At 35.5% G+C, this 19,026-nt stretch overlaps 1 protein-coding gene across 1 annotated transcript; it reads left to right on the top strand.

The window, feature by feature from the left end:
- Positions 1–3,413: 3,413 nt before the first annotated feature.
- Positions 3,414–18,497, top strand: LOC145680280 (uncharacterized). The gene is made up of 2 exons (XM_081750635.1): positions 3,414–4,007; positions 16,823–18,497. Exons 1-2 carry the CDS (start codon positions 3,646–3,648, stop codon positions 17,592–17,594), a joined length of 1,134 nt encoding a protein of 377 aa, XP_081606761.1. The 5' UTR covers positions 3,414–3,645; the 3' UTR covers positions 17,595–18,497.
- The last annotated feature ends 529 nt before the right edge of the window (positions 18,498–19,026 follow it).

The following is a 19,026-nucleotide window of genomic DNA, read 5'->3' as shown; positions in this document are numbered from 1 at the left end:
TTCCTCCCCTTGTTATGCTGGATGATAAATTTTGGATGTCCCCATGTTATCTTCTTTGAAGTACAGTGTATCTCCCCCAGTACAATGTCCCTTAGTTCGCACACTGCATAAACCAGATTTAGAGAGTGAAGCGAGTTAATTGTAAGACCATCAGAAGCTACCTAAAAACCAGAAGCTCTCAAGTCACATAATAATAATAATATTAATAATAATAATAATAATAATAATAATAATAATAATAATAATAATAATAATAATAATAGTAATAATAATAATAATAATAATAATAATAATAATAATAATAATAATAATAATAATAATAATAATAATAATAATAATAATAATAATAATGGGTTGCCACGTAGCTCAGTCGGTAGAGTGACCGACTGTCAATCTTCATCTTTTAGTTTCATTTTCAAGGGCTAGAAGCTATGCAGTCACGGGACCCATAGTTTAAATTGGGATCCGAACCACTTCGGTTTTTGAATCCCAACTATTGAGCTGACAGCGGGAAACGAATCCGTGACCACTCGCGCCCAAGGCGAGCGCTCTGGCGATGAGGCTACAGGGAAGCAATTAATGTGTCGAATAAGGGGTACAAGAAAGTGAAGGGAGTCGTGACACTGCAGGTCACCACGTGATATCTCAGTTCAATGGTAGGCAAATGCCCCTAAGGGCTGCTGAACCACCAATTTATTATTATTATTATTATTATTATTATTATTATTATTATTATTATTATTATTATTATTATTATTATTATTATTATTATTATTATTATGTCAGGGTAATCAAGTGAATGTATAAGTGTCATTTCCCAATAATCAATTCTATAACGCGGGTATGTTGATAAGTGCATTTGGATTAGAACAACATTTCATAGATATTTGTATATACAATTGCACTTCCTTATTGCAAGATTACATTAAAAAAATATACTGCCCTTCAATTCGGTACTTGTGGGCATTGTCAATACATAATAATTAAATTTCACAGACGGTGAATCGACGTGTAATAGCTTGTCAGCCGTTGCCTACATCGACAAATGTTTTATTGTCAAAATTCGAAGATTCATGGTGACCGATGAAAAAGCAAAGATGAAAGTGTGAAACTCCCTCAGCAATTCGACTACACAGCCATTTCCGTTTATATAAGAGTATTTGGATACACTGGTTGAAAGAAGCATGCTTCCTCGGCTCATTTCGTTGTTGTTTTCCGAGAACAGCCGATCCACTATGATCAGGAACACCAAAACGGTATAGTATAGGTACTGAGTGTATCCGCTCAGTACACTACCAACAAAAATGTCCACATAACCCATAAAGTAAACTTATACCGGACCGGAAAGTTCTCTCATTCACTACACCCAGACTTTCTGTATTGTGCCAGCATTGTAGCACTGTTCCCTAAAATTGCACGAAGGCCACACAACACTGATGACAATTAACTTTCATTGTTTCTGTTTCTGGTGCTGGTTTACTTTTGGTGCACCACATCTGAATTTTGTTTATATGTGTAGATTTACTAGTGTAGAATTATAACAAATGTTTTACGACGGATAAAATAAGCGAGTTCATATGAAAGATGCCTGTATAGAAAACATTTTCCACCGGCGATGAATTTCTGCACAAGTGTACAGAAGTTGTTTTTGTGGTTTACAAGTGAAACGCTACTAGTATGAAACAACGACAAATGATATTGCTTATGATATCCCGTTGAATTTTAACTATGCATTGTGGGTATTTTCACGTCGCCCAGCACAGATCATTTAGAAAACAATAAGAAGGAAATTAGTGAAGGAATTCTAATTTTTGAACAATTATTTCGAGTGGTGCACCAAAAGTAAACCTGCATGCTTTTTTAAAGCATGTTACGTTTTTCCTTGTATACCAATTGCACAAGATACTGAAATCAATTATTTTTATTCTTTTAAAATATGTAATTACATTTGTTCATACGTGTAGTGTTCGGGTGGACACTACTTACTTCACTGTATACCTTCTCTAAGGTCATTATCCTTGCAGTTTTTTTAAATAATATAAATCGTGCTTCACGTTATCTAAAAATTCATATTTTTCATATGATTCTATTAATATTATTAATGCTTCTCTTGTCTAGGCAGCATTGTTTTGAAATTACAGCGAGAAATAAAGATGAATGTCGTCAGGAGCTCCTCTTTTCTGATTAATAGTTGTATGGAAGTCCAGAAGAAAATAGAAACTGCTTCTATTTCTTTAAGTCAGGATCCAAATAAAGATAGCAGAAAATATCAACCTGACCTAAGGGCAAGTAACCTCTCAAACGATTTTTAAGTAAGGTAGTAAGTTTTAGATCGTGAATTGCGGTCTTACTTCAGTCAAGTTTGAGAGAGGCTTTACCAACACAGATAGAGGCTTTGGAAGCAAACAACGAAGTTGACAAGTGCCGGGCTGTGCTAGTGCGTGCCTCGTGGCTGGTGGTGCTCCGTGAGGAAGGAGATTAAGTGGGCCCAGTGATACACCTACACTATACTTACGCTTTCATTTTCATTTACACGTACATACATTCCCTTGTTTTTTTACACTGTTTCTCTTTTTATTTTCATTTTACACTTCCCAATTTCCTCTACTTTTTTGCCCTGTTCACCTTGGCTTTTCGACCTCTTTCCCTGTCTGACCTCCTTTCCCGACTTTGACTTTGACTTTTTTCCCGATTGTGTCCTGTATTTTATTCTATTTTGCTTTTGAATCATAAATCCTCTGTTTGAGGTACACATTTGACCATTTTTGCATTAGTAGCACATATGTCTAGTGGGCCGGTGCACCGACCTATTTGACCGATAATGGTTTACTACAAGACAAGACAGAGTTAAGCAGGAGCTGTTGTAGTGAGTGCCACCTGCCAAGTGTCTGGTTGTGCTCAGTGAGGAAGAAGGCTAAGTGGGACTTGCTATACACATACACTACACTTCCACTTTGTGTTCAGGAGCGTCATTTCACTCTTCGCTTGAGGGGGGCAAAAGCTTCACAGACATAAGACTTTCCGGTTTTGTACTAGTATATTAGTTGACAATCGATTAAAGTATATATATTCCTCGAACTTTTGGGAGGGGGGGAAATTGCCCCCTCCTGCCCTTCCTAAATGACGCCCCTGTTTCTGTTACATTTACAATTACATACATTCCCTTCTTTTTATACGCCTTCCTTTTTCATTTTACACTTCCCACTTGCCCTTAATTTTTTGCTCTGTTCATCTTGGCTTTTCGCAATCTTTCCCTGTCTGAACTCCTTTCACGACTTGTGTCCTTTCTTCCCGATTAAGTCCTGTATTTTATTCTATTTTGTTTTTGAATCATAAATCCTCTGTTTTAGGTACACATTTGACAATTAAGCATTTGTAGCACATATGCCTTGCAGGCTGGTGCACTTACCTATTTGACTGACAGTAGTCATACGACAAGGCAAGACAAGACAACGAAGTTGTTCAAACGTGTAACTTAGAATATTAATTATTCTGTAATTTATTAAGATCTGATTGCATGTTTGATTGCAAGTATAAAATTTCTTCTATGAACGTTCCTGTAAGTCATTTCATTAACGCTGGGAGGATAAAATAAAATGGAAGCATCAAGCACAGTTGCAAATTCGTATTAAATTTGGAGCCACAATGGCTGATGAAGCGTTTGTTAAGTTGGAATTTGTGTGCAAAGAAGAAATTGATTATGGTTTTCCTCAGGAAGATCCACTCGAAGGGAAAGGGTGGACATACGAAATGATAACTGACAGCAAAGAATTAGTATTATCTACAACCGAAGGAGAGCAAACAAGGGAGAAGGATGTAGCTATGTATTCTTCGGATTTCAAATTAAACATTGATACGCAGAAATCTGAATTTGCAGTAAAAGATCCTGCCTTTGAAAATAATATAGAAAGACTGAGAAAAGTAGAGGTTGAAGAGTCTTGTGCTTCTTACTGTGATGACTACAAGCAATTAACGACAAGTATTTCAAATTCAGTTGGGCCAGAAAGGTAATGTTAAATTTTATATACACTAGGGTAATTGGTGCAGATTGACAATACAGTTAGATGGGTACGGAAATTTTATAGTTGTAAGGAATACTTTTCGAGAAATAGTTACGGGAGATAGGCCTACGTCGAACGTAAATTAATAAGCAAGAGTTTGGAAGTGGCGCAGCATATATAGACTAGTTGTTCCCAGAAACCAAGTGAGTGCACCCATAGAAATCTCATGTAGCTCCCGTCTTAATAAAGGAATGATTACCTAATTATTGAATACACATTTCAAGCCAATCCTTGTAGATATTTTCGATATGGTTATGTTGCAATAGTGGTTTATATAGAGGCTTGTGTAAAAGAAAACCTCTGTGGCTGAAGGGGGTCTGAAAATTTCCTTAATACAAACGTGATATTTTGTATACCGGACCAAACGTTAAATGTTTGTAACTTTATCCCCAAATTATCTACGCCACTTTTCCGAAGATCTTCCCAGGACATCAATAAAACATAAGATATAAGTCTACAAAAGATAGGTGGATAGTTAATGAAAAACCCATACATACATTCACTGCATAGTTTACTTCTTTTTCAGAAAGTCTACTGGTCTTATTTTCAACCATCATTTTTGGGGGACGGAGTGGCACTCATCCATATAGTTTCACATCATAGTGTACGTAGATAGTAAGAATTATGGGAAGTCTTTACTTTGAGTCAAACTGTGACTTTAATCGGTTCTTTCCCGCCAAGTGAACTTTGTGGTGGACAAACACCGTGCTCGTGGGTTTTCTCGGGGTTCTCCCGTTTCCTCCAACTTTCTTCGTTCCACCATTTCACTCATTTTTCATCATCACCGTCTTTTTTAGACTAACCGACATAACGTGGGACTTAAAACTTAAAAAAGACGATTTAATCGGTTCTTATAGGTTCAGTCACTTTCTGGAACTGTTTCTGCGTGAGTCACTTTTTGGAACTGTTCGAGCCCAGTTTATATTTTTCCAACTAGGTGTCTCTGTACAGTCATATGGTAGTTTGTTAGTGTGATGTCACATGTTCTGTCTGCTTGTATGTGTGTGCTATTACTGGTAGCATGCGGGGAGCGCGTAATTGAGTTTTCGTTTAATGGCGACGATCGAGTTAGCAAATGCGATTGAAAAACCGTTCCATGAATTTAATACAAAGAATTTAAACTTGTCGTTTTTAAATAAGTTTGTATTAGATTCGGATATTAACTCATATCGCTTTGCGGCACTATGTGGTTTAATTGAGTTAGAGAAAACCTGTGATGCTTGTGGTCGAAGGCTGAAATTATTTCCGAAGTATGGGAGAAGTGGGCGTTTATTGGTTTTTCTTGTTTGTAATAATGGCAAATGTGCTCGGTTTATAAAATCAACGTCTGTGCGGAAAGGAAGATTTTTCAGTAATGTGAACTTGAGTATTGCGCAAGTTGGAGAGCGATATTTTCAATTTTTTACGGCATGCTGGATATGTCTATCATTAGCGGTGAGTGTTTTCATTTTTTATTTTATATTATTTTTATTCTTGATTTGCTTTCCGCTTCTAAATTAGGTTTATAGTAGTTGTTTGATTATATATTGTTGTTTTGGATGTTTTTATGGTACTTGAGCGGGGGGTTTCGGAGGCGGTAGCCCCCCATTTAGATCTCAAAGTTGATAGTCACCGCTTCACCTGAATTGATTTCTTGGAAGACTTTACGAATGATGTTTAGTAACATTTTGGCCCTTGTACTTACAGTATAATTCTTAACATCGTATAGTAACATTTTGGCCCTTGTACTTATAGTATAATTCTTAACATGGTACATTACTTTAACTCTGTTAGTAACTGTAAGCGATTCATCTGATCCGGTTCCGGGAGCATTTTAGGAATCATTCCTAAACGGTTCCGGGAACCGGATCAGATGAATCTGTTCAAGTCACTGTTTGAGTCAGTAAAAATTTGCCAGAATTATTATATAGAAGACGAATCAAGTTGTGCTAGGGTTCCGCTAGAAAGAAGGAATGCTATGTAAATCAGGGAAGGACTGCAGCATGTTCGCCCGAGAGGGAGCGAAGTGTTGCGTCGGCAGGGAACAGACGCGTCACCAAAGGTCAATATACCTGTAAACAAGGATAAGATAAAACACTGTATATGGCAAGGATGTTATAAAATAGAGGATCTGCCCATATCACAAAATCGTGAAGCCATACGTAACAGTTTTGCCACGCCTACTCTGCTCGTTCCGTGCCACTAAAATCGCAATGTTTCGAGCCAACAATCATGGCGGAAATGAGAGTAGCCAATCAAACGTACCGGTTTAGACGATGCTTGATTGTTTCTTGGCTTCACTGAGTTCATAGCATGAAGATACGTATGGACAGATCCTCTATTTTATAACATCCTTGGTATATGGCCTAAAATGTATTATTTTTCATGCGGGGTTGTGTATTTGTGCGCTAGTAAAAACGTTATATGAAACATTCAAATACGTTGTCCTTGCTTACATATTTGTGTTCCAATATAATACGTTATTAACGTAAATTTTGCAATTATGTCTCGGACATTTCTCTAATACCGCGATACTTACTTTTATACTTCCTTTCATCTACAATGGTTACTAGCTACTTTCTGTGTGTATCCGCAGACAACAAGTTCAATCTTGATTAATTTATTTTTAAGAAGGTAGGCATCTTACAAGTAAGAGCACTACATACTTACGATGTCTACGGACTACTCTATTAAAATATTATTTCGAATTGGGGCATGATTTTACTTTGACTCGGACAGCGACTTCAATCGGTTCTTGTTGGTTCAGCCACATCCTGCAACTCTTTCTGCCTCAGTCAATTGTTGGAACTGTTTGTGTCTTTAGTGGTCTCACGTGGTATATAGTCCACTTTTCACACGCAAGTTCATTAACTGAAAAGTTGATTAATTACGTTACCGATAGATTGAGCGTGCGAAGCGGGTTAGAAGCCACGCAGGTGTAATTTCATTGCACGTTTACCACCATGATAATACCACGCGACATTAGGTCACGATGGGGTGGAGCGACTGGAATGTAATTCCCAAACTGCTCCGGGAACCGGGTCAGAGAAATCGGTTGCAATGTCCGAGCCAAAGTAAAAGAATGCCCAAATTTTTTATATATTGTTTACAATTCTGTGAATCTTACAGTAAATCTAAAAGTGAATGCTTGCGTGTTGATTCCTCTGATAAAGAAATTCACATATTAGAGTTTGAATACTTTAAAGCAGTTGTATCGAAAACATCATAGTTAGGAAAAATCGTAGTCTTTATATAAATGTTTTGTTGCAAACTTTAACTGGAGAGAAGGAACTATCAAAGAAGAAAGGCTGGTTCAAAATTTACGTACACTCCTACTCATATATATATATATATATATATATATATATAGGACCAATCATCACATGGGAAACATGGAACTCGTTTCGTAGTCTGATTTGAAACAATGAGTTGAAATACACATGTAACTTACAAATCAGGAGAAGAGTACTATCAAGGTGAGAGAACCCCAAGAGTTTGGAATGGGGGAGATATGATAATAATCGAAAATGGCAGCTGTCAGTATCGAATCCATTGTCTTGGAGGTCACTAAACTAATTGGTGGTAGATTCAGTAACACAAGCCCAAAGTAGGTCAAGAACAATCTCAATTTGCACACTGATATTTATTTTGCACATTTTAGATAGTAATAAATATAATAGTATTGTTATTATTAATAGTCTATTGTAATTTTACCGAAGCAGACACGGGTAACTCAAAAATATTATTATTCTTTATTTATTTTCGTCAGTTTTTTTAAAAATTATTTTCATGCAACTGCTGGTGTTTAAACTGGAGATGATGAAATAGAAGTTAATGCCGTTCACAATATTAATTTTTAGCTAACCAAGTGCAATAAAAATTCTTAATTTTAAATTATTTTTTCAACAAAGCACACAAGAAATATACTTACAATATTTCATTCTTTTCTCATCATTCCTTTGTCCTTTAGCCTAGCCAAAATATCTGTGGGACGCAAAACTAAAAATTTCATTTTATTTAATTTGAATGAAAATGTGTCAAAAGTTGAACATTCACCTCTGATTCACGGCGTCCGTAGTGCGATCGCAGCTCGTGCCAATCCAACTTTGTGGTTGACAAACACGGTGTAAGTAGGTTTCCTTGGGGTTTTTCTATTTTCTTTGTTTCAATATTTCATCCATTTCTCATAATCACTGTCTCGTTTAGCGTGGTCGGCATAAACGTGTGACATAACACTTAGATTTCATTTTCGTATCAAAACGTATCGTATCATAGGTAGGGTAACGCTGGTCTCTGAAAACAATTCGGCATTTAATTGCAACATATGATAACGAGAAACACTTTTCTGCAGAGGATTCAGGTTCGCAACATAATGTATAATGATTATCCTCAACAATCTTAAGGTGAGGCCGCACTGGCTCAGTAGTAGAGTGCTCGCTTGTGGTGCAGGTGTCCTTGCTTCGACCGCAAGTCGTGTCAAGTGAGCTTTTTGTTGGAGAAACACCGTGCGCGTGGGTTATGTCGGGCTTATCCCTTTCCCTTTACTATCATTCAACCATTTCTTATCAGTGTCTTCTGTAGTCTAGCCGGCGGAATCGTAGGACATAAAACTTAAAGTATTTTAAAGTGGAGATTTGATCACATTTACACTCCAGCTTCACATTTACGTCCAATTTCAGAACTGATTTTCTTAGAGCAAAAGCCCTAAAAGCTATTAACTTGCAGTTTCTTGCAATCGATTTCGCATTTAAAGAACATTTTCAATTCCTACGTTGAGATCCTATTCAAAGAAGAAGTGATTAGAAATAACGATATGTGCTCTCAACATTTATCGCCACACAACGAACACGGTAATAGATAGAGAGAAGTATTTTCTTCAAGCTGTTGAACGTTTGAAGACAACGTTACTATTTACAGCACTATAAGAGAAACGGAAGTGATCTTATATTTACCATTGCGGATTGAACATTGATTTCCGTAGACCGAAAACGCTAAGAAATAGGGATGTTTTTCTATTCGAGTTTGCTGTTCGAAACTCCTTTTCCCGTTGAAGCTCTATTCCAACCATAGGTGTTTAAAATTACCAGTTTCCGGTTTCAACTTTTATCGACGTAAAACAAAAATTGTAAAAAATAGCGTGGGATTATTTTATTTAAAAAGATTTCAGCCATTTTCAATGTCTCACTACAAGTTACCATAACTATCGATAACAGTGTACCAAAACATAAATTGTTTCAAGCTTACCATTATTACCAGCTTTAATACTTAGTTCTATATAACAAAAACGATGAAACATATCGATATGAGTGTTTTTTAATTCATTAAGTTTGACAAGAATTGGCTTTATGTTTTACGTTAACTCTAAGTTGAAACGGGAGGAGTTTGAAATTTTCCATTATTGGTTTCAAAGGTTATCATAGAACCCAAATGTTAATAGATGTCGACAAATTACACTTAGAATGCGTATAACTTCTGTTTCTTATATAAAATCTCACCATCCGCAGCAGCTTATCGAAACCGGAAGTGGTTGAATTTATTAGTACCTCTGGTATCAGATTTCCATTGAGAACAACTGGAAAAGATGTAGAAAATTTTTTGCGACCTATTCAGCGTCCCAAGTGTAGGTTCTATCTCATTTCTCCACCGTCTATTCAAATTGAAAGTGCTTCAAATTAACCATAGTTTTCGACTTTTATCAGCATAGCATTAATAGAGTAAGGGACACTAACACCTTGTTTACATGGAATCAGTGTGCAAGGAACAAGCATTACCTATGAACTTGTTCTCTATTGCAACCAGTATTTACCCATGTATTGCCTCCAGTCTGAATATTAAATTTGTTTTTTTTTTATAAGTCTTAGATTCACACTTTGAAACTATATTCACTTGTAGGGTATTGGTACTGATGACTCGTGTAATATGTCACTGGGTTGACTCCTAGTCATAGATGAAAAAATTTTAGCAGTGTAACAGATATTTGGCAGACGTGCGAATTGTTAAGCAAGATGTAGCTCCTTCACCCTTTTTACTCCAGTGCCACCAGTTATTGCTATTTTAACTACTATCCTAATGTAAAGCAACGATATTTAATTCGTCGTTAAGACAATGTTATATGTGTTACCCACGCCACGTTCTTACAACATTTACCTGTTAAAGTGCGTGGTAGGAATCCAGGGTAGCTTGGTTTAATCGTGGATTATATCCCGTAGTTTTTTTTTTTTCTGACGCCATGAGCATACGGGACCACTTAGTGACAGGGTGTCTGTGTTTTGTATATTACCGTATGTATACTAAAGTTTAAAGATAAAGAGTATATTGCATTTTCTTCAGTTTTCCCATATGCAGGTAATATTACACAGCAAATTTACTATCAAAACTCGGGGCTGTTTGAAATATTTAACTCTTTAGGACTTCGTTCATACATTCGTGAACGTACGCACAATAAGTTCCTTGCTTGTAGCCAGCGAAACAAACACCTGATAGCGAGGATGACACCTCTAGAACAGTATGTCCAAGAAACGAATGCTTAACTTCAACTTGATAATTCCACAGATAGTGCAGTATGTACAGCCTGGGTAAGCTTATTGTAACTGGCTCAGGATCATTGCATTTTTACAATTTTACTTTTGGCTGGATTGAAATATTGACCAATTTCAAGAAAATTTCTACAAAGAAAAAGAAAGTTTAACTAAGAAAATATAAGTGTAATGTGTACTTTCTTCGGAATGCGTTGGTTAAGCCTCGAAATAAGATATTTTTTAAATTATTATTTTAAATGTGTACTTTTTTTTATTTTCGGCCTTTTAAATATTTATATAGGTTAAGTGTTCATCACAACATTAAGAATATTCTATCAATTTTCAATCCGTCTATCGTGTGTTTAAAAAGGTTATACCATGTATAAACCCTTAAAAGTAAGTAGATGTACTGAAGAAAAATTTTCTACAAGGTGTTCTCCCGTGAACATTTTTGTGTATTAACTCGCGAACAAAACCGGTAATTTGGACTAGATTTACTCAGGAAAAAATTGTGATTCTGTGGCATATTTTCCAGTTCATATAAGTAAACGGGAAATTGCGTTATTCAGATGAAAATGATGAAAATACTTTGTCTGATTTTTTTTTAAAATTTTGTGCCACGAGACCTTCTGCAATTTTAGACGTTTCGCATGTTAGAATTCCGAAACTAGTCTGTATGTTGTGTTAAAGATGTATGGGTTCACAGCTGACTAATTTTTCATGACATTCCAACGGAAATGTAGATATCCTAATTTTTTTATATGCTGGCAAAACTGTGGTCACTAAACTGCATCAGATGATGTGTAATGTATATCTGTGCAATACATTTTATTAGGAGTGCAGATCGGAAAGCAACGCGCAATATTTTTTCCCCCCAAAATTTATTATACCATATCCAAACAAAGCACAAATAAATTTACGTATTTGGTCCACTTTTCTACAGTCAGCAACTTTCTCAATACTTTTCTATCAGCGTGGCACCATTTTCAAGGTGCCCTGTTCGTGAAAGTCTGTTATGATGGAGTAGAGGACAGTGCGGACTGCTGTTTTCACTTCCGCATCTGTCGAAAAATTTGACCGGTGAGGATTTTCTTCATAAGACCAAAGAGATGTAAAAGTGTGATTCCAAAGAGACGTGCGGACTGGCAGTAATGATGAAGTTTGACGTTGTGAGCATTATTGTATCGGCGTTTACCACGCAGGGCACGACGCAACATTAAACAAAGTTTTAATTTAGGCTGCAGCATTTACAGTGGTCCCGTGTTTAACAAATCTCCCAATAAAATAACAAACGTCCCATAACACTGTAACAAGCAATTTTCTCGCAAATTAAATTATGTGTTTTTTTTCCGTGTTGTTAACCAGTATATTTCCACTCCGTAAAGAACTGCTTGGTCTCGAGCGTCTAATCGTATGCCCCAGATATATCACCATTGACGATTGCTTACAGATGGCATAACGCGTTAAGTGATCCAAGGATGTCATCATTCGCTGACCGTCGTGGCTATCTGTCAGGTTCTTAAGCACCTAGCGAGCAACAACTTTACGGAATTGCAACATGTCCTGAGCAAGGTCGTACACTACAGCATAGGAAATATTGAATTTCTGCGATAATGTTCGCAGGTGTACACGACAGTCATTAAGAATTGCGGGCTGGATGGAGCGGATAATCTGTGGTGTTGAAGCTGTTATCGGGTGCCTGGAGTATGGCGGAATGCACAATAACTGGAAACATTGCAACGGTCCATACAATCGTCCCCATATACGGTACGCATGTTACGGTAATTTTCTCTTGGTGTATGCCCTTTGATTCATTGAAATATAATCGTAACTGGCTTCTCTTTACACGTGAAGGACAGTAACAGGACGCCATATTTGTTTCGTAGTTGAAGTTTTTGTCGCTAGAGCTACATAGGAAAACCAAGAAATCTCTGTAGCGCAAATTTCAGACTCTCTCGTCATGCAATTTCACCATTCCAGCTGGAATACCTGGGGAGAAAAAATTATTGTGGTTTATAATCTGCCCTCGAATTTAAATCCAATGGTAATTTTATGTATTGAGGTTACTACGGAAATTTCCCCTTTCGTTCCTTAAAGCGAATATTACTTGCCCTTTGGTTTTCAGTGAAAATTTTAACTACGAGGTCCGATAATAACTTAAGAAGAATGTCTTTTTTAGTTGATGCTCTCAACCCTGCAAACTGAAACCGCCACTACAAACGGGATGAGGGAACTTTTGCGAGCTAATAATATCAGACGCACATTTTCTGGATTTATGTTCAGTTCATCCGCAATCATTTTCATGGTTAATCGTCTATCCAGTCGGAAAAGTTCCCTCTCACTGTGTGTGCTCTCTTGCATTCATATTGTTGTGACTCGGCCACTGCGATGTTGATCTTCGATTTCCGTTTGCCTTCTGCAAACATTTTATACCAACAACACACCCCTGCCATTGATAACAGTTTATTTCCCAAAGCCTGCTGAATCTTCCGGTAAGTTTTTGAGGGAGTCTCACCAAGTTTCATACAGAAGGAGATTGCATTGCACTGGTCAATATCACGTGCTTTTGTTGTTGTGACGGCGGTCCAACAAATGATCGCACCCTTTAACTTCTAACTTCACAATGAAAAATACTTCTTTCGTGTCACGTGCTGTGCTATTGGATTAAGCCTAGTAATGGGTAAATTCCCGGGAAGATATTTTTCGGGAATATTCTCGGGAAGGTTCCCAAAATGGGAATTTATCACTGAATTTATGTACAATCAGAAGGAAAATTGCATTCTATTACTATATTATGATTTCGAAGTTGAATTTATTTTTATATCACAGCATATTATTACTGTTGTCTCCAGAGGATTCTTTAAAATGTATATTCTGAACGGAACTATGTTACTATGTTAACACTTTATTATATTTAGAGGGTACGCATAAATGTTTACAATATGTTTTATCAATTAAATTTGTGTGAAAAAATATATAGTAAGTCCTAATACTTTTAAATCGCCAGTTTAAATTTATATGTAAGTGGATTTGCTAAACTTGACTTTACTACTGATATTATTAACACATTAAATTTATAAATGTTATAAACCAATTAGATTTTGTAAATGCCAGAAGATATATATATCACCAATTTATCAACATTTGCGCTTACATATTTATGTTCACAAAATTTGCAAGATACTATCTTTATATTTTAGCACGTAATATTGCCAGACACGACCTTTCATTCTAAATATTTCTGGAAAGTCCATACGTTAATTCACATGTAAAAGAAGTCCGATTACCTCTTCAGAAATTAGAATCAGAGATAGTAATTGGTAAACTCCCGCGAATATATTTTTCGGAAAGATTCCCAAAAATGTACAATTACAAAGAAAATTGCATTCTATTCTTATGATTTCAAAGATAAATTCGTTTTTGTATCACAGTATATTATTACTGTTGTCCCCAGAGGACTCTTTAAAATGTATATTTTGAACGATGTTATTTTATTAATATTCTATTATATTTAGAGAGTACGCATAAATGGATATTTATTTACAATAGGTTCCTATGAAAGTAAATATATTCCAAAATGGTATAGTAAGTCCACATACTTTTAAGCATCTATAAGGTTTAAATTTAAATGTAAGTGGCTTTTCTAAACTTGGCTCTACTACTGATATTATAAACATATTAAATTTTTAAATGTGTTAAAAATTTTTTCAAAATTTACGCATAAATATATATGCTCAGAATATTTGCAAGATACTTTCTTATCTTTATAATTTTGCATGTAACATTGCCACTCACGACCTTTCTTCCTGTCCATTTCTCGAAATTTCATCCGTTAATACACATGTAAGAGAAGTCCGAGTACCTCTTAAAAAATTCGATTCAGAGAGAAGACAGACCGACGTCTATTACTAACGGTGGTTCAGGGTTTATTAATAATACTTCATCTCTATTTCTACATAATTCTACATTACTTTACAAAATGGTTCCTTTTCATCATTTGTATGTTAGTACTTTGCTAATTTTGGCTGTTGTTTAGCATAGGGAGCCAGCTTTTGCACCTACTTTTTGCGACATTCTATTCCGATGCCGTTGTTTTATGGTTTCATACGTTAAATTACGTTACCAACATTAAATTCAGACAGCATTGCACAGCGAGCGTTAGCGAGTGAAGGCGGGTTAGAGCTTCGCATGGCACGTTGTTTTATATCTTAGTTACCAACAATTAACGTTCTTTTCTCACATAAATTACGTCCACTTACCTTTACGGTTTATACAAATCCTCTGCTTCCTAAAAAAATGTTTTTGATACTTTCTTGATTATTTGACCATCACTATCAACTCATTTCTTCCGGAAATCATCCTACGTTTTGCTGGTTTCGGTCCCTAATAGTGATTCTTTACCTTACTTTTTAGTGCAAATGGAAATGGAACTTAAAAAAAACATTTTATTAGTTATATAATGTACAGTCAAAGAAATTTATATTTTTTAACCTCCAAATTCTTTAAAACCTAGAAGTAAATCGTAATATTTTAAGATAAAGTAATTAGTAATATGGTTCTTATAATTTGGAAGATAAAGTATACAATTGGAAATAAATTCCTTCCCGGGAATTTATAGGTCAGGGAAAAAACTCGGGAATATTCCCATTTTTTAAATTCCTTCCCACCGGGAATACTCCCACTGCCCATCACTAAGCAAGCCCAAGGCCACACGCTGGCGATGGTTTCACACAGCAGCGTTGCCAGCAGAAGCTGAAACAATTTTCTTATTACTTTATTGTCGGACTTCGTATATTGTAAATTTCACCTTCGTAACGTAATCCTATTGTCAGATACTATGCTTTTGACGTACAATTTAAAACTGTTCTGTTACTAATGGCACACTGATTCTAATGATAGTAACATAAAAAGACAATAAAAAGTAACAAAAGGGGGAGACAGACTTTTCATCTGTGTAAAGTATTCTTTGAGCTATTCAACCGTTTTCTGAAATTATTTTAGACAAGCTGTATCTCAACTGTAAGTACTGATAAATATTATGCTGAATGTTATTCTTCTCCCTCTTAAATATTGCATTTTCTAATATAGCATGCAACCGTTTATTTTAAACGATAATGTTATGTTAAATTTTCCTTCTTTAGAAGAGAGACACATGAGATGATATTTTTTGACGTATATTTCTTGATCCTTCTTCTGTCCTTATGATACCAACTTGAATGAAAGTAACATGATAAAAACTCAGTTAAAGATATGCACTCAACATATTAGCTAACTTATTTCAAAAAGTAGAGCTGCCTTTCATTTATAATTAAATGTATACCTAGTTTCTATCATTTACTTAATATTCAGGCTTAGCAATCTCAGAAGTTTTTATTTAAGAAGAGTGCTTTTTTCACTTAGATGAATATCAATAGACTTAAAGATTGTAACAGGGTTTAAAATTTTATATATATCAGAGCATTCAAATGATTTTAGAAGCACTACTAGAGATTAGTATACTTCTTGAAATGACTTATTTTGTGGAACATTTTAAAAATGGTTATAGCCTTGTTTTTTTTTCTTTGTCATAATACGAACACTTTTTGGTAGTTGTAATTGCAAAAATTACTGAATTTTCTACCACAAAAATTGATGATATAGTACACAAGCACTATCAGTGAGAGCGTTCCACCATTTTCAGCTGTAATAATCAAATGTTCATTCCATAGTGTAGCGTATATATGTTAGTATGTATTTGAATTAAATCCGATAACTCATAGATAAATGTAGATACGATTTGAGATAGTAAAGGTAAGGATATCCTTTTGTTTGGAGAGTAGAAATTATAGTGAATCCCCTCAATAGTTCTCTTCTAATATGTATAAGATTTTATGTAATATTACAATAGTATTATACATCAGTTTATCAGGCGAAAGTGCAAAATCTCGAATCTTTACCTTTTATGAAATTTTAGATTTTGGTTGCATTCAATTTCCCACATCTGATTCTAGCTCTGAAAACTAGCTTTGAAAACCTGGTATCGCATATAAGATAATGTAAAAGCACAACAGTTTTATTGCTCTCCGGAAATTTTGGTTTTGATGAGTTACGAGGTTTAGCACTTTCCCCGTTGTAAAACTTATGATTACCATGAAAAGCCTCACGTTAAAAATGCAAGTTTTTTGTTGCTCTATTTTAGATGCAAACTTCTGCATTTCTTTGTTGTTTGTTGGTCCATATCGTGTATTTAGATTTCCACTTTCTAGTTTATTGAATTTCTTACAGGGTTCATATACATACTCTCTGCACAAAAGCGAATATGTTCAGAACACAAAAAGTAATATCGCATAATAAAGGTAATGTTTTGACAAGTGACATCATAATACATAACGGTGAAGAGCCTGACATGAACCAAGAGCATTTAAAGGGATTAATTGACTCTTCAAATTCGGTTATACATACAGGTGTAAAGAATCTAACATGTGAAGAGTGTGGTAAGAAATTAAGACGGCGTTCATGTTTAGTTAAACACATTTTAATACATACTGGTGAAAAACCCCACACATGTCAAGAGTGTGGTAAGAAATTTAGACTACGTTCAGTTTTAACTACACACACGAACATTCATACAGCTAAAAAACCTCACACATGCCAAAACTGTGGGAAGAAATTTAATCAGCGTTCAAGTTTAGCTAAACACATGTTAACACATACAAAAGAAAAACCTCACACGTGCCCAGAGTGTGGAAACATGTTTAGTCTGCGTTCAAATTTAAATGTACACATGTCAATGCATACAGGTGAAAAATCCCACACATGTCAAGAGTGTGGAAAGAAATTTAGACTTCGTTCTCATTTAACTAGACACATGTTAATACATACAGGTGAAAGACCTCTCTCATGCCAAGAGTGTGGTCAAAAATTTAGAGAACGTTCTCATTTAACTAGGCACATGTTAATACATACAGGTGAAAGACCTCACCCATGCCAAGAGTGTGGTCAAAAATTTAGAGATCGTTCAAGTTTAACTAAACACATGGTAATACATACAAGATAAAATACACATATGCAAAGAATGTGGAAACAAAATTGGTTAGCCTTCAGGTTTAGATACATATCTTAATCCATACAGGTAAAAATTCTCATACGTGCTAAGAGTGGGAATAAATTTAGTGTAAGTTTATATTTAGCTCGACATGTTAAAACATACAGGTGAAAAATCTTACATGTGCGAAGGGTGAAAATAATTCATTGAACGATCAAAGTTGGTTAAACATACGTTGAAACATGCTTGTGAAAAACTACTTATGCCAACGGTGTGGGCGACTTTGTTGACGTTCAGACTTTACTAAACATATCTTAGTACACAGTTAAGAAACCTCATACACGACAAGACTTTGGGTAGAGATTTGGTTAAACTGCATTTGTTTGTATATACGTTGACGCATATAGGTGAAATATCTCATCGATTTCAAGAGTATTTGAGTTTAACGTTCCGTTCAGCAGCGAGGACTCGCACTCACAGTGGCAGTTGTCCCTCGCTCTCGTTCACCCTCATCCTCGTGTAGGGAGTTGTCCTTCGTCCTCATATCATTGAGGGCGAGGTTATGTTAGTATGAGAAAGCCCACGCGTGGAACAGGTCCTCAATTTTCCAGCATATTTCCTAAATTATTTCCTTAAAATACCTCCTAAAATAAGAAAATTAAACACCATCGTATAATTTACTCCGGATCACGTAAGATGGACCAAATCATTGACCACTCGACGCTTAATATTACTATGAATATGTTCAGGTAAAATTTGAATAGTTTGTTTTCCAATTTTCGATGCAAAATTAGTGTTGTCCTTGAGACGAGTCGATACTAGAAATAAGAAAAATGAAGTGAAATGTTTGAGTTTTACGTAACACGGTGATGAGGGTTAGGTTAATTATATGGTGATGACGAGAAATGAATAAAATGGTGGAATGAAGAAAGTGGGAAGAAACGGGAGAACTCCGAGAAAACCCACGAGCACTGTATTTGTCCACCATAAAGTCCACATGGTTCGAGCTGGTATCGAAACAGGAACACCAGGCACCGGAGATAAACGCTCCACAACTGAACCACGTACGAGAAATCAGGTTTATTATTTCGTCTTTTAAATTTTATAGACGTCCCGTCTCAATGCTTCGAACCTTTATTGTCTCGATTCTCGAGAATTCGCTTCTTGTCTCGTTCTGTAAATTTACGTACAAAATGTGGTATCTTATCTAGATGTTCTAAGAATCCTGCGTCACTAGATATTTAAGAAGTGTGTATTTAAATAGTGTATAGAATAACATTTAAACCGTATTTATTATCGGGATATATTGCGTAGCGATTAGCGTAACTTTAAACGTTTATAAATGCTTTTCATTGTGTTCGCACAATCTATTTTATCAATTTATAGCTTTATATAAAAATCATCTAGCAAAAAAAAAAAAAAAAAAAAATAGTGTTTGAGACCT

The sequence above is a fragment of the Thermobia domestica genome, chromosome 3 (assembly GCF_964235325.1).
Source record: "Thermobia domestica chromosome 3, izTheDome1.hap1.1, whole genome shotgun sequence".
In the NCBI taxonomy this organism is placed as follows: domain Eukaryota; kingdom Metazoa; phylum Arthropoda; class Insecta; order Zygentoma; family Lepismatidae; genus Thermobia; species Thermobia domestica.
This window is presented reverse-complemented; position numbering and strand designations above follow the sequence as displayed.

Bases quoted from the DNA above. Each gene is read 5' to 3' on its own strand.
- LOC145680280 (XM_081750635.1), top strand. From the start codon at position 3,646: ATGGCTGATGAAGCGTTTGTTAAGTTGGAATTTGTGTGCAAAGAAGAA. The intron at 4,008-16,822 runs GTAATGTTAAAT...AATTTCTTACAG, and splicing joins AATTCAGTTGGGCCAGAAAG to GGTTCATATACATACTCTCT.